This window comes from Aphelocoma coerulescens, chromosome 5 (genome assembly GCF_041296385.1).
Source record: "Aphelocoma coerulescens isolate FSJ_1873_10779 chromosome 5, UR_Acoe_1.0, whole genome shotgun sequence".
In the NCBI taxonomy this organism is placed as follows: domain Eukaryota; kingdom Metazoa; phylum Chordata; class Aves; order Passeriformes; family Corvidae; genus Aphelocoma; species Aphelocoma coerulescens.
The window spans coordinates 14,611,886-14,626,489 of NC_091019.1; the positions used below are offsets into that span (position 1 = coordinate 14,611,886).

Here is a 14,604-nt window from a genome sequence, read left to right on the forward strand (position 1 = left end):
GATGCAAAGGAAATTCAGTGTAGTAGTATTGATTTATTGATGCTAAATATTGATTTACACATACCTACAACTACTTATCTATTTTTAGTGTGTGTTCACATAATGTCTATAAACTGCTGTTTTCTCTGCTGCAAGCTGTCCATGCCAAATACATCTCTTTTCTTGCTTCTCAACAGTTTTCCATATGAAAACCATACATCCAATTTGGCATAATGTGTACTTTCAGCAGTTCTTTCCTGCTGTGTGACCCAGTCCCCCTGGTTTGCGTGCTCAGCAAGCCCTATTTCATTTTTTACAGCCTGTTTCTTGTACTCTTTAGGTTTCCTACAACACCATTTCCAGTTTAATTTTTGCCTTCATATCATGTTTATTTTACATAGTGCTTTTATAAAATCTCTTGCCATATCTTTAGCTGGTTGTGGTGCGAGTTTTTTTGTTTGTGGGTTTGGGGTTTTTTGTTTGTTTTGGGGTTTGTGGGCTTTTTTGGCATAGGCTGATCTCCCTCCCCCTCACACTTCTGTGGTTACTCAGACTGTTCATTATCTGTTACACCATCAGCTGACACCTTTGTCACCCTTTCTTTTCTTTGTCCCACTGCCCCAAAACTGTGGTTTACAACTGCAGTTCTGCAAAAAGCCCCACAAGAACTCCAAATACTGCTAAGTTCTGAGGTGTTTGGGGGTGTCTTTTGGGTTCTGTGTGTCTTTTCTGATGATGGGATTTATTTATACCATTGTGGCTGACCTGCTCCTTCACTACCACCAAGTCAGTGGCTTCACCGGAGCACACACTGATAATCACTAAGTCAATGACTTTGTGCATTGAGAAGTCAGACTTCTAGTAGTTGTGCATGCACCTCTCTTTGACTAAATATAAGTGATGAGTAACACTGCTTCTTTAAGTTGTACCTAGAGCTGTCTGATTCTAAACTGACTGCCTGATGTATTTTGACATCTTGTTTCACAGTTTTAATAGCTGTAATATTGTAGCTGTGACAGTTTAGATACAAGGGAGAGACAAGATCTGTTGAGGAGAGCTAATGTTGGCATGAGTCTTGGTACAAGTGGAAAATCCAAGACATTAGACCTTTAATTAGCCTAATAGCATGTACATCTGACATTCATTTGTGATGTCCAAGATTCAAGTAACTTCTCCTGTGTATTTCCTCTGAATCTCTCCTCTCATTGAAATGAATTGTGGAAGTTATTCTCCTTTTGTGGCATTTTCTGCCCTCTGTCCTCTGTTACCCCCTCCTGAGACTGTGTTCCCTTTCTCTCCCTTGCTTCCCCTGGTATCTGTTGCTCTCATACCCCTGGGGTTTTGGCTATTTCCATTAAATTTTCCTTTGCAGAGAATGCGTGTGGCTAAGGAGCTGCTCTGTTTTGACTGCTGTTTCTCAAGTTGATGCATTTGATCTCTTTGTTGTCTTTTGCTCCTGTAAACAACAGTTTTAAGCTCCTGTTTACAAGTTTTCTTCCAAACTTATTGTGCATTTACAAGAGAAACCTCATTGATGGATAACACTCTTTGGCAGTGGTGTGTAGCCAGTAATGAGTAACAGCATAGAGTAAAATTGGACATCAGTGAATTCAGATGTGATTAGTGGTAACTCTGGTATGATTGAAGAGATGAAAATACCCCATTTTGTTTGATTACTACACCCCTGAAAATGTGAGGTGTGATCCTGTGCATGGTGGTAGATAGTCTCTCTAATGAAGAGCTTGACTGTCACATTAATTTACATTCAAGTTCTTAATATTCATTAAACTGCATAAAATCAACTTAAGTTAAGCAGTGACTTTCTTTTGCTCTCGTTTGAATTTTGCACATCGACAAAAATAATTTTTAAAAGCCTTTAACAAAGTTGGACATATTAAAGATAATGAGCCAAGGGTGATGTGATTATGAAACATCTTATTAGTCATCTTCATTAGATATGTGCCTTCTGAATCTTTCAGATGGGGAGAGTCTCCAAACATCAGTAAAATTAGATGAGACAGATGGTAACACTGCGTGATTCATTTTGTGTTTGACCTTTTACTTCTGACCTGCAGGAGAATCCCAATCCCCACATAGCATTCCAGAAAGTGCCACGGCCCACGGAGGGCTCCCACTTGCGGGTTCACATCCTGCCTTTCCCCCGGATCAACGAGGGCCGGGTGCAGGAGCTCCTCCAGGAAGGGCTGGCCAGGAGTCAGGGTGCCCCCCCTGCCACGCGGGGGGACAAGAAGTGCGTGGTTCCAGCGGGTCCCCCTGTGGGTATGTTCATTTGTTCCCTGCCTCACCTGGTTTTCATGGATAATTAGCATGACTGCAATGTATTGCTCCCAATTTTTTGTTAATACTATATTTTTAGTGATCATAGCAAACTCTGGTGTGTAGACTTCGGTGTTTGCCTTTGCGGTTTTAAAAGCTGTTTTTTATCTGCCTTTATTGAGACGTCAAACATCCAGAGAGTGAGGGGCATAACTGCTAACTGTATGATCTGAATTGGATTTTGCATTGAACAATTAAACTAGATATTGTCTACTCACCTAGGCCTGTTAAATATCGCCATAGGACACTTGTAGGACTGGCTGAACCAAGCTTTGAACCATTTGAGTTTCTCCATTGATACCAGTGAGAGACATGTAAATTACTGGAAAAAGGCAAAGGGCAAAGATGGCATCTATCTCAAAATAAACAATATTTAAACATAAAGAGCAGATGTCAACATTGTAGGCCTGCAAATTTTCATTTTAATGCCACAAAGTTCTATTAGTCATAGTCATACTCACTGATGTGAATGATGGCATAAACCAGTATGGTTAGTAAACTTGCACATGAAGTTGGCAGAACTTGTGAAACTTTTGAAAGACGGGATCAGAATTCAAATCCGTCTTTAAAAATTAGGTATCTAACCACAAGACTCCATTGAGTTTTGTTCTCCTCTGCTGCTTTTCTTCAAATAAGGGATTGCACTTGCATAGGCATGATCGGCTGACTAGGCAGCAGTTCTTCAGAAATTAATTTGGGAACGTTAATGACCATTGGGCAAACATGACCCAACTATATCAAGCTACTGCAAAAAGGACAAACATCTTAGTAGGATGTATAAACAGGAGCGCAGTCAGTGAACCCCATGGAGAAATCTTTTCATTGTGCTCAGTAAGACCTCAGCTGGAGTGTTTGTGTCCATTTTTGGACACTGAAAGACTGTCTCCATTTTAGGTTCTGTTGGAGGGAGTCCATAAGAAAGCAACAGGAATGACCAGTGGTCCAGAGAATGTGACCTACAAGGAAAGATGGGGAATTGTTTAGACTGAAAAATAGGAGACTGACATAATAGCAGGCTTCAATTATACAAGAGACAGTTAGAAAAGAAGGGGAATAATCTGTAATGATAAGAAGTAATGGGTTTAATTGCAGCACAGAAATAGAGTTATTTGTCAGCAAGACATGGTAAAATGAGAATTGTGAGGCAGTTGAGTGGAGTTCTTGTGAAGCCGCAGAGTCTCTGTTATCACAGAACATTGGGAACATATTAGACAAACATGAGAAATAACATAAATAGTGTTGATCCTGTCTAGGGACAGCAGGGTGAACTAGATGGCCTCTTGAGGCCCTGCCCAGGCCTGTTTCTCTTTGGGTTTATGTAAGAAGAGGGTGCTCTCTCTTCACCTGCCTTTGCTGTTGACTGTATCATTGAATCTGGTACTTAAAAAATTTAAAGGCGGTGTGGTTGTATTCTGTTGTCTTTCTTCAAAAGGCTATTTGCAAGAGAAGGGGTTTTTTAATAAGTTTAATAAGTCAATTTCTGTGTCAAACAATGGGTTTGCTGTTTTTTTCCTGAGGAACAGCTTTCACACTTACACTCTCTGCTGAACTGTGTCTCAGAATCCTTGGATATAAGTAGCTCATTATCTACTAGAAAGGCATATTCTGCATTTATATACTATTTATTTGATATTACAGAGAAAAGGAGAATGTTAGTTCTTACATTCTGAATTTTCTTGAAAAATCAGAGCAAAACAGTGCATTAAGAAAATAAGATCTCAGTAATTTGGAATCTAGATAAGACTTTTGTCAGGTTTTATTCTGTGTTGCAGAATTCTTGTCATGGCCATCTAAAAATAGTTATCTACTGCTACAGAATATGCAAGGCTGTGTAGCTCACTGCAGAACACACACACACATATTTATTATTAATTTGTGTTTGTTTATGTATTTCACCACCATATTTATGTATGTTAGAGGTTATAATCTCTTTGTGCCTGTAGGAGACAAACAGAACAAATAGTTAAGAGAATCAACTAGTCTTGTTAAAATTCAGAGCACTCCTCCTCTTCAGGTGGTACAGGAAAACCGAAGATTTAGGATCTTGTGATCCCATCTGCCTGCTAAGGGTATTTGCTTAACAGAATAAAAGGGAGGACACAGTGATTATTTTTTTAAAGAAGTTTGTGGTATTCTTTGTGGTTCTTGCAGAAGTGATTTCACACATGTATATTCTTCTTTTTCTTTCTTTTCATAGTTTCCATAATGGAAAAAGGAAGCACAGTTTTCAACAGTGCTCAAAGGCTGGAAGTTGTTAGAAACTGCATCTCATTCATTTTTGAAAACAAATTTTTGGAGACTGAAAAGGTAATAAAGTGAAATTTGAATTCTCCCAAATAACTCTCTGTTCTGTTAATGAGCAAATGGAGACTGGCCTAATCACAAAGTACATTCTGAAGTCTTGTTTCAAATGCTAAGGATTATTTAGGCCACTTTAAATGAATGAAGTGAGCAATAAAAATAATCATCTAAGTGCAATATTGTGTGTAATACGAGGCTAATGGATTTGAAAACCTGTTTCTAATACTACATGGGTGAGTTGAAAACCCTTTTTGGAAAATTTATTACTGTTATAAGTAGTATTGTCCACATAATTTTTTTTTAAAAGAGGTGGGTGCATTTCGGTCTAGCAGCATTAATTAGAAGGAATGCAAACAAAAGGCATATATATGTGCTTCAGTTTAACAGCCAATGCTCTGGAAATTTTCAGTACAGTCAACTTTGCTGGTTTTAAAAATCAGTAATTTGATAGAACTCAGAAATGAATATAAATATTTGGCATGTCTGTCTTCACTGAAATGTGCTAGTGAGTTGTCGTCCTCGACATTCTTATTTTCTCTCCATTAAGAAGTTGCCGGGTTTTGTACATTCTGTTCCTAGAGTTTTCAGTTACTGATTCTAGAACAATCACTCAAACTTACAATCAAATCTAATTCTACATATGAAAATGACTGTAAAATTATTTTAAGAAATGTTTTGATTTCTCTGGGAAGTATCACCTGTATATCTCTGAGCCTGTGCAGATCAAGATAGAAAATGAGCTTTGCTTGAGTTATGGTGTCAAAATGCACATGGGAAAAGTCCTAATAAAGTGTGTAACTCTTGAAGAGTTTTGATCCAAGCAGATCACAGTAGTTTTTAACCTCTTCCAATTCCCAGGCACTTGGGAAAGTTCAGTGTGTTTTTTGTCCCTGTATATGGTTAATTTGTCCTTAGTCAATAGGCTACCTCTTCTTTACTTACGTGTTACCTCCAGTCTAAAGGGCCACAGCTGATAAATACTGTTGTAGCATTTGCTGCATCTTTAAAACTTTGATATAAATATTCTGTTGGCACTGGTTTGGGATAAACTGCATGACAGTCTAGTGGCCTCATTGCTATGAGAGGTATGACACTTCTAAACCCATTTGCCATTCATTGCTTATCAGAAAACGTGCTGGTCAGCCTCGATAGGCAAGCTCCAGTCCTGGCCTGGCTGTACAGAACAGAGCACTTGATTTCATCTACAGTAATCCAGTTCTGATTTCACATCCATTCAATGCCTGTCCATATTAAATGGTTTCTATTTACAGATAGAGGTGAGAAATGCTGTTTAATGCATTTGGAAAAGAAAAAGGGGGGAAATTTAGTACTTGGTAACTCAGGCTAAATCAACCATTTTGTGAAAGTTTGATATTCAAGCTAATGGGCAATTTTCAAAGTTGTTCTTTACTGTCACTTGCAGTTTCTTAATAGAAAATGAATGAATGCTGTTCAGTATGAGTAGTGCTATTTAATTTCGTTTGCATAAAGTGAGATGTTCTTCTCTGCAGACCCTGCCTGCAGCTCTGAGAGCCCTGAAAGGCAAGGCAGCTCGGCACTGCCTGACCCAGGAGCTAGGCCAGCATGTTAAAGAAAACCGAGCAATCCTGGACCATCAGCAGTTTGACTACATTGTGAGAATGATGAACTGTGCTTTGCAGGTACAGTATGTCAAGGCTTTGGCCTTGATTGTCTTTCTCTTGTTATTAGGATAAGCAAAATTGCTTAGAGGGCTGTGGGCAAGGAATATAATTAAATTACTGGACCATATCCTGCAATGTTGTAGCGGATACTACTTGATGGTGGATTTAAGATATTTGGTTGTTGAAAGAATAAAGGACAGAACACTCAGGTGTGTACAGTTCTTCCTGACAAGCAGAAAGAAAACTGTTCCCATTATTAATAATTTAGATACAATTTAGTTTTGGTAAGTATTGAAATGATATAACTTAATGGCTTGAAGTGCTTTTTTTAATGAGTGGGTCTTGGCCTTTCCAAGTAATTTTCAAACCTAAAAGTTCTATCATCCACTGCTCAGTTAAAAAGAACAAAGTTTGTCTTCTTTGTCATCATATAGTTTAAGAAGAAAGCATGTTTTCTACTTCTGTAGCTCATGGTAGCAGTTCTGCTTGTCACAGTGACACTTTAGTTTGTCAGAGACTCACTGCAAGTGTTTGCAGTTCATGTCCAAAGTTAATTCTACTGACAAATGATGATGTGCTGAATAAGCATCAACATATGGTGGCAGCTACACATGAAAGCAAAATATGTGGGTGACTTCTTTTGACTTTCATTTCAATAATTGGTCTGTTTTACCTTCTTTTGTTCTCAATGCATCATCTGAAATATTTTATAGACTTACATGTTTTCAGTCTGCTGTCTGAGAGTGTAGTAGTATTTTTCTTCATTTGTAAAGTGATCACATTTGGTTATAATTTCTCTTTTGTTGACCCTGTGTAAGTTATTGTATCAAATTCTGGATTTGATGGAGGCCTTAGTATTTTAATCCCAATCTTCTCTAACCTAAAAATCACCTAAATTGTTTTGCAGCAATTTGTTGATCCACATTTTTTAAAAGGTGGGTGCTAAATGCAGCTTTCACTGAAGTGTGGAAATAAATTAACACTGACTGAGCAAATGCTACCTCAGGTCACCATCAAATGCAAGTTTTGTTGTGTTGCATTTCTTGACTGTTCACAGTAGGATATTTTTCTACTGTTGTGAAAGAAGTTCATCTTTGAGCAGTGGTCTTAGGAGCAAATTACCTGCAGTCAGCAGATGAAAACTGAAGCTGACTGGCTAAAATTACACAGCACGTAGAATCTGCTTTTTGGCACAGGTCTTCACCTTTTCCAAGCCCTAAATTTAGCCTTAGAGTTGGAAGAAAAATTGAATTTATCTATGAAACTATTTCTCTGTCCAAAATCATGACTAATGGAATATTGCACCTGCTGGATATTCCAGAGTTAGAAATTTTCTTTCAAACCAGAAAGCAGGATTATCTAGATGTGTCACAGATTTTGCTTCTACTTTTTTTATCATTCCTGGGTTAAGAAAGAATCCAGATGTTTTTAGACAATAGGAACAAAATACAAATCCCCTTTACTTTTGTATTTTAGTAGAAAACTGATATCAGAAGAGAATGAAATTTGACTTTCTGAGGAAAGAAATACTGATACCGCCTTTTAATAAATTAATAAAAGCCAATTTTGCCCTGGAAGAAAAAATTTTTTTCCATCCTGCTGATTTGAAGGCCCAAGAAGGAGCTTAAGTTCAAGGAAGTCAATGTGTCTGAAGAGTTACTGAAATTAAAATAGGCTTTTGTTTTCTTAATCAAACTAGCAAATAGAACTCAAATCATGCAGGGGAAAGAGATCAAATAAGGAGGCACAGTTTCTATGCCTTCCCCTTCCTGCCTCCCCCAAGAATATTTTCATATCTTTGAAAATACGAAATGGAAGATTTCATTTCTTAGGAATAAGCTTGGTCAGCATGAAAATATCTGAACTCCTGACACTGGGCAGTGAGTTAGAAACAAGTATTTTTAACATCTACTTTTATGACAGATGAAGTTATTTATTGAGATAAAAACATGATTTACAATTTGTCTGTGCACTTTGCTCAAGTGTGTTATTTGAAACAATGTGTAAATTTTGACATTTCGGAGCTTCCCCATATCAATTCAAGAAAAAAGCACATTATCAAGAGCTTACTTAAGTTTGCCCTTGCTGCAGGGGGACTCAGTGAGGCAGCATTTTGCTGTAGACACATGAATTCTGTTAGCTGCAGGTCACAGACTAAGTAATTTAAGCAGTGTCTGTTAAAAGACACAAAAACCTAATTTAAGAAATGTGGTCGTAACTGGAGATGTAGTCAAGCTTTAGGGAAATACAGCATTAATTATTGATGGGGTTTTTGGGGAGAGTTAGGTTGCAGTACTCACTGAACTACTGGAATCGTAGGAACATTTTGTAGAAAATTGTAGAAACTGGAATTGTAGAATACCACCAGATTTTTCTGTTAATGTTATTGCATGTTCCCAGTGGCTTCTGCAAGAGGCAAACTGAAATCCTGCTGGGTCTGGAGGCACAGAGAGGGTGATGCAACAGCTGAGAGGAAGGGAAGGGAATGCCCTGGCAGAGGTGACAGGGTGGGCAGAGCCCTGGCTTCCTGCCGGACACACGGGGCTGAATGGGGACATGTGTGCAGCAAGCTCCAGTCCCATGGTTTGCCCTGGGACACACCAGTCTCACCTACTCCTCCAGGTGTGAAATCTGATGCTCTCCAGCCACCAAACCTCTGCTGATGATGAAACAAATTGTTGCAAACTGATATGGTGAATTGTTGCAAACTCAGCAAGTCAGCATTTTGCTGTAGACACATGAATTCTCTTGGCTGCAGGTCATAAGACCAAGTAATTTAAGCAGTGTCTGTTAAAAGACACAAAAATCTAAGAATTTAAAGAGATGCAGGATGGCCATTTCTGCGAAGTGTCTTTTGGACTGAATTCTTTGTCTTACTGTGAAGTGCTGTGCGTTAGAAAATCAGGAAGACTGCACTCCGCTAGTCTAATGCAGAGCCCTCCATTGCTAGTTAAGATTTTTCTGATTGTTTAGTGTCAGGTTTTTTCATTTAATAGAATCTATTCTCTGGTTTTACTGCAGTCCATAAAAGTAAAGGTCAGATCCTTTTTCAGAGCTTCTCTATATTCATTTTGTGCACGAAGAGCAGTATGTTAACAAAATGCTTGTAATAATCCCACCATGTATATTATTGCTGGCCTCATATTTGTCTGCTACCACAGGACTTGAGAAGAGATTAAGGAAGAGGAATAGAATATTCTTACTATTGCTTCAAGTGAATTGCTATTTTATTTTAGTGAACAATTACATAGGCTGTATTTCCCCAAGTATCTGATCGAGCCATTTTGCAATGGGGAGGAAGTGAGAGTGGTATTTTACCAATTTCTCTAGAGGTGGCAAAACTTGGGCTTGCCACATCTCTGGTGGTTGTCAGCTTGAGTTCTCTCATTCCAAGAGAGGCATTCTTTCAAACTGTTTTTTCAACTGGTAACAGGTAGAACCTGCCAATTTTAGCAGGCCTATGATCTGTGGAATAGTGTGTTAGAGTCTCATACTAATCTGTCTTATTTGGCAGCTCTGGTAGATTGTAGGAGGACTTACAAATACAGTTAAAGTAAGGTATGATGCAGCAAGTCAGTACTGAAATGTTAAAAACATGCTTTCCTGTGTTTGAGAAATATTGACAATTACTGCTGCTGAAATGGAAATGGGAGAAGTATTTCTGATGGATTTTAGTAGTAAGGAAGATCAAAATTACATGGAGATTGTACTAGTCATTCATTAAAGCAGATATCTTCTGATGAGGGCAGTTAAATCCCCAGTTACTTGCTTTTATCTCTGCTCACAGTTGTCACTGACCACTTGCTGAAAACTTTATTGTCATGCCCTGGGTAAGACTTTTTCCCCTGGTAAATCATGTACTGTGGCAAACATTTAAATCAGCCTGTCTTACAGTAGTGATTAATGCCTTTGATAGAGGAGCAAGAGCATTATGTTCTGTTCTGTATGTTATATGACTTAATTACTGTTAAAAACATCTGCAGTGTTGTGAAAGCTTGATATATTGATTGACAATACAGTTCATTCAAACAGATACCAAACAGATAAAATGTGAAATTATAGTTCTAGACACACTTTCATTTATACTTGCTTTTCTCTGCTGTGGTTACCTCAAAAAAATTTGCAGTTACACATAAAATGCTATTTCAAACGTTTTACTTTCTGTTTTAATTTTCTATAATGACATTTGCTGACATCTCAGAGAAAAATACCTAATTTTTTTTTGCAACTGAAGAGCCTTTTTTTTTAGCAGGGAAACACTTCTATGTAATTATATTTTCAGCAACACACTGTATTTTTAACACTTCTTTAGAAATCATGGCTCAATTTGCATACTTCTCCATTCATTTATTGCAATCATGATTTATCCAGAATTTCAGTTGCCTCTCTGACTTTCTTCTGGCAGCAGCAAGTGAACAGTGTATTTTGAAATGAGGTAGCACCTAATTTGATAAAGTGGTAGTAAAAGCAAGAAGAGGCCTGAAGACACTGGGGGGATGGTATTTGATAATCTGAAACAATTTTCATATTAAAAAGATACTAGAAACAATTTGCATAAAATATTTAACAGTAGCAATGAATCTTCCTTAAAACAATTATTTCTGGGAAAAGATTTTCTTCAGATAATGCAGGACTGTGAGACACCTTCCTTGGGTAGTTGGAACAGATAAAACTTTTCATCTCAAAGGAAGAGCTCCAGGATGTTGCGGTACAACACTGCCTCTGTAGGATGTTGGTCAGTAATATTGCCTAACTGCATATTAATGCTTTTGTTTGGCAAATGTGAGTCAAATTGGAAAACACATCTGCCCCAGACATCTGGATTCTTAATCTAAATGTGGTTAGATGGGAAAAATGTGCATAAAACTGATAAATACGTAAATACTCTCAATATTCTGGTCTTTAGCTGCAGGAAAGGAGTGAGGTCTTCCTGTGATGTCATTTAAGTTGAGAGTTCCACAGGCATTGATACTGGTTTAGGACCTGCTCCAATGTCACATCTGTGTGAATAGACACATGTAGTACCACTATAACTGAGACAATAATAGTAGACTAAGTAGTCATTGTTTTAGAGCTTTAGGTAGTTTCTGATAGATCACTGTGGCTTTTCAAAGTGGCAATAACCAGATGTTTAGTTTCAAATAGATTGTATTGGATATTCTAAAAATATACTTGTAGTATATAGTATGAAACACAACTGTAGGAAGTCTTAGTAGCAACCAGGACAAAATGAGAAATGTAACCTGTATTAGGTTACAACAAAGCCACATCTGGGCCATGGTCTGTTCTCCAACGTTGGCCAAAAGCAGATGGAAGATAATATTGATTTATTTTGCCTCTAGAACTTTGCTTGTGATTCTTCTGTATTGCTTTGGTGTAATAAGGGCCTCTTCATAGCACTTACCATGCAGTCTGTTGTGAAAGAAACTTTGATAAGCAAAATTAAAAACAGTGGCATTCTATGAATAATATTAAATTTATTTTTCTTAAGCCAATAACTTTTGTGTTGTAATCTGTTATAATGTTATAATAAGATAAAGTTTAAAAACCTGTCGGTGAGTTTTCAGAATTCAGAGGTTTGCAAATACTGTCCAATAACAAGAAAGATTTTATTATTCCTGAGAGAAAACCAGCTCGGAGTGTGTGTCATATGATTCAAATTCTTGGCAATATGAAGGTTACATGAACTAGCATTTCTCATATTTTATGTTGAAAACTATGTTGCTAAACATCTTTCTTTTGGAGGGTTACAGTAGATTTCTTTCCTTTTGGACTTTTATTTCATGACCTATCTTTTATTACTCAGTTTGACTTGCATTCCTGGAAGCAGAATCTCAGAATTCATGTTTGAAAAACAGCCCTATTTGAAAATATTAAAAGATATTTTAAAACATAGAAAATCTGATATGAAGAGAAATCTTGGGAGTTTAACAGAACCACACTTAATTCTATTAATTCATCAGTTAATACCAGTTTGATTTGATCTTTCTCATCATGTTAGATGTAGTCATGATATTATTTAAGTGGGACAAAAAAAGGAGATTCCAGTGTTTAAGGCTTTGGCTTCAAGCTTCCATATTTAATTCTGTATTGTGCTGAACATGATTTTGGTAGGGGTTTTTTTTGATCATATCATCTGGTTTCTCTGATACATGATTCCCAAAAAATAGAAATGACAGCTTTATCATCCTGCTGACTTTTTAGGGGTCCACCTATAATATTCTGGACCTAATAAAAGAAGTTGCTATTCCTGAATCTTTCTGATAATGTCTTTTTCCCAAGAGATTGCACAGTACCAGAATATCGATAGTACTCACATACTTTCTCTAGAAAAGAAATGGAAATACACTGTAAAAGATTGTATTGTTGATCAGCTTTCATTTTTCCTTTCTTTGCTCTGAGGAACATACTGTTCATTATACTCATCCCATGTCATTGGATAGCCACAGAGTCCTGGAAAATTCCAATCAAGGTTATCTCTTTGTGAAACCCAGAATACAGAGTTTCTTTCTTTGCAGGGCTGCCTGTGTATGTCTGTGTCATGCAGTAGGTGTGTGTGTGCTGCTGTCACAGCACTGCCAGCTTTCCTACCCCTGCTGGAAGGCCAGTCAGCATTGCCTACACTGCAGGTGTCAGGGGAGGTGACCCCTTTGGCATGGCAGTAACCATTCTTTGGGCCAGGACTCTCCCTGTGTAGGTGACAATGTCCTTGGGGACATGAGTGTGCACAGTGGTGTCCCCAGTGAGGTGTCTGGCTGGTTCTGCATGTGTAGCCATGCCCCAGGGGAGTTGTGTCCAGCTGTGTTAAACTGCCTCTGTGGTTTTAGCAAGGATGGGTTTTTGATGACCAGGCAGTGGAAAACCATGTCTGCTTTTCACACTGGGGCTGTGCCAGCAGTGCTGTTTAGGAATGAGTTTGTGTGTGGCAGGGAAATTCCTAAATTGCTGTTGTCCTGCAGACTTCCGAGACCCTACTTCTGTTAATCTTGACTTCTGCATGGACCTACCCCACGTAACTATTGCACAAGACAGTTACTTAAGGAAAGGAAAAGAGAGGGATTAGCAGAAATGAGAGTCCCATGGTGTGCTGTCCATTCCTGCATCTGCCTTCAAATTCCCTCCCTTCCCTCCTGGCTTCTCACCAAAACATGTGGTGTTCACATACTTCCTCCTCCCCTCGATGTATAACATGTGCATGTGCATGCATGGGCACAGGGGTGATCCAGAGATCCATGTCTGCTACAGAGAGAAATATATGCACTTAAATATAAACCTAGGAGGAAGCAGAAGTCAAAATAATCCCCAAGTCCTGCTCCTGGTCAGAGCAGCCTGTTCAGAGTGTGAATGAATGTGTGTTTCCACTGTGGATCTGGAGGGCTCTGGTTGCAGGGAATCCCCTGGTTTGCTCCAGGTCTCTTGCTGCTACCATGAAAAGGGATCAAAACTGCTGGAATAAAAATGTGATAGCATCCTACTTTCTCTTGGTATAACTCACTACAGATACAACTTGATTTGTAGACTGCAGGGTGTGGGGATATTGTTTATGCCTTAGTTACAGTTCTGTGCAGTTACCAGAGCAGGTTCAGCCTTGTTTTAAGGGTCTTTGCTTAATATTTTATACAAATATCAAATGGTAGTGGAGGGGGGGTGTTGGTTTTAATACAAGAATAAGCAGAACTACATGTGAGCAGTGGCCCCAGAAGCTCCTCTGGCTGGAGCAGGAGCTTTGGGGCTCAAAGGGAAGTTCCACTGAGCGACTCCCTGGCATGGATGGGGAGGGTAGTACAAACCCACCCATCCCAGATGGGTCTCTGAGCTGTTGGGCAGCTGGAGCAGGCTTTACTCAGGCTTTACTCTTCATGGATGTCTCCTTGTTGCTGGCCTTTTGTTCAACCCTCTCACATTTGCTGGTGGTGCAGGATGTGCTCCCCTGTGTTTGCTCACATGCAGGTATCTCACTGAAACCATGTAGCTCCTTGGAGTGTTGACATGGTAAGCTCTGCCTGCTCTGAAGTGTTCATTACTGTTAATTGTGGCCTTGTGGTTGCCAAGTGTTCCTAATAACTCCGTGTTCTGAATATTTTTGGTCGTCATGATGAAAAGCAGACATGTGTTTGTATGCTGCTCATTGCTGTAAATAAAACGAGTCTGGATTGGGAATTGTGTTGTACTGCTGTTCAGCCTGGCTGGGAAAGAGGTGGACTGTTGAAAGGTAGTAAAAAACAAACCAAACCAAAAAGTCTTTCATGTTGGAAAGAATAGGCATTTTGCTAATATAATAAGCTACGTGAAATCGATGACTTCTCTTTTTACAGGTTTTATATCTATAAAAATAAGGAAGTGA

General features: G+C 38.6%; 1 protein-coding gene across 8 annotated transcripts in view; it reads left to right on the forward strand.

Moving 5' to 3' along the window:
• Nucleotides 1–14,604, forward strand: part of SBF2 (SET binding factor 2) — a 234,386-nt gene that overhangs the window by 141,462 nt on the left and 78,320 nt on the right. For all 8 annotated transcript variants that reach the window (XM_069016753.1, XM_069016756.1, XM_069016760.1 and 5 more), the window contains 3 exons: nt 2,055–2,259; nt 4,514–4,623; nt 6,129–6,278. In XM_069016753.1, coding sequence (XP_068872854.1) covers nt 2,055–2,259; nt 4,514–4,623; nt 6,129–6,278 — 465 coding nt within the window. The remainder of the gene's footprint in view (nt 1–2,054; nt 2,260–4,513; nt 4,624–6,128; nt 6,279–14,604) is intronic.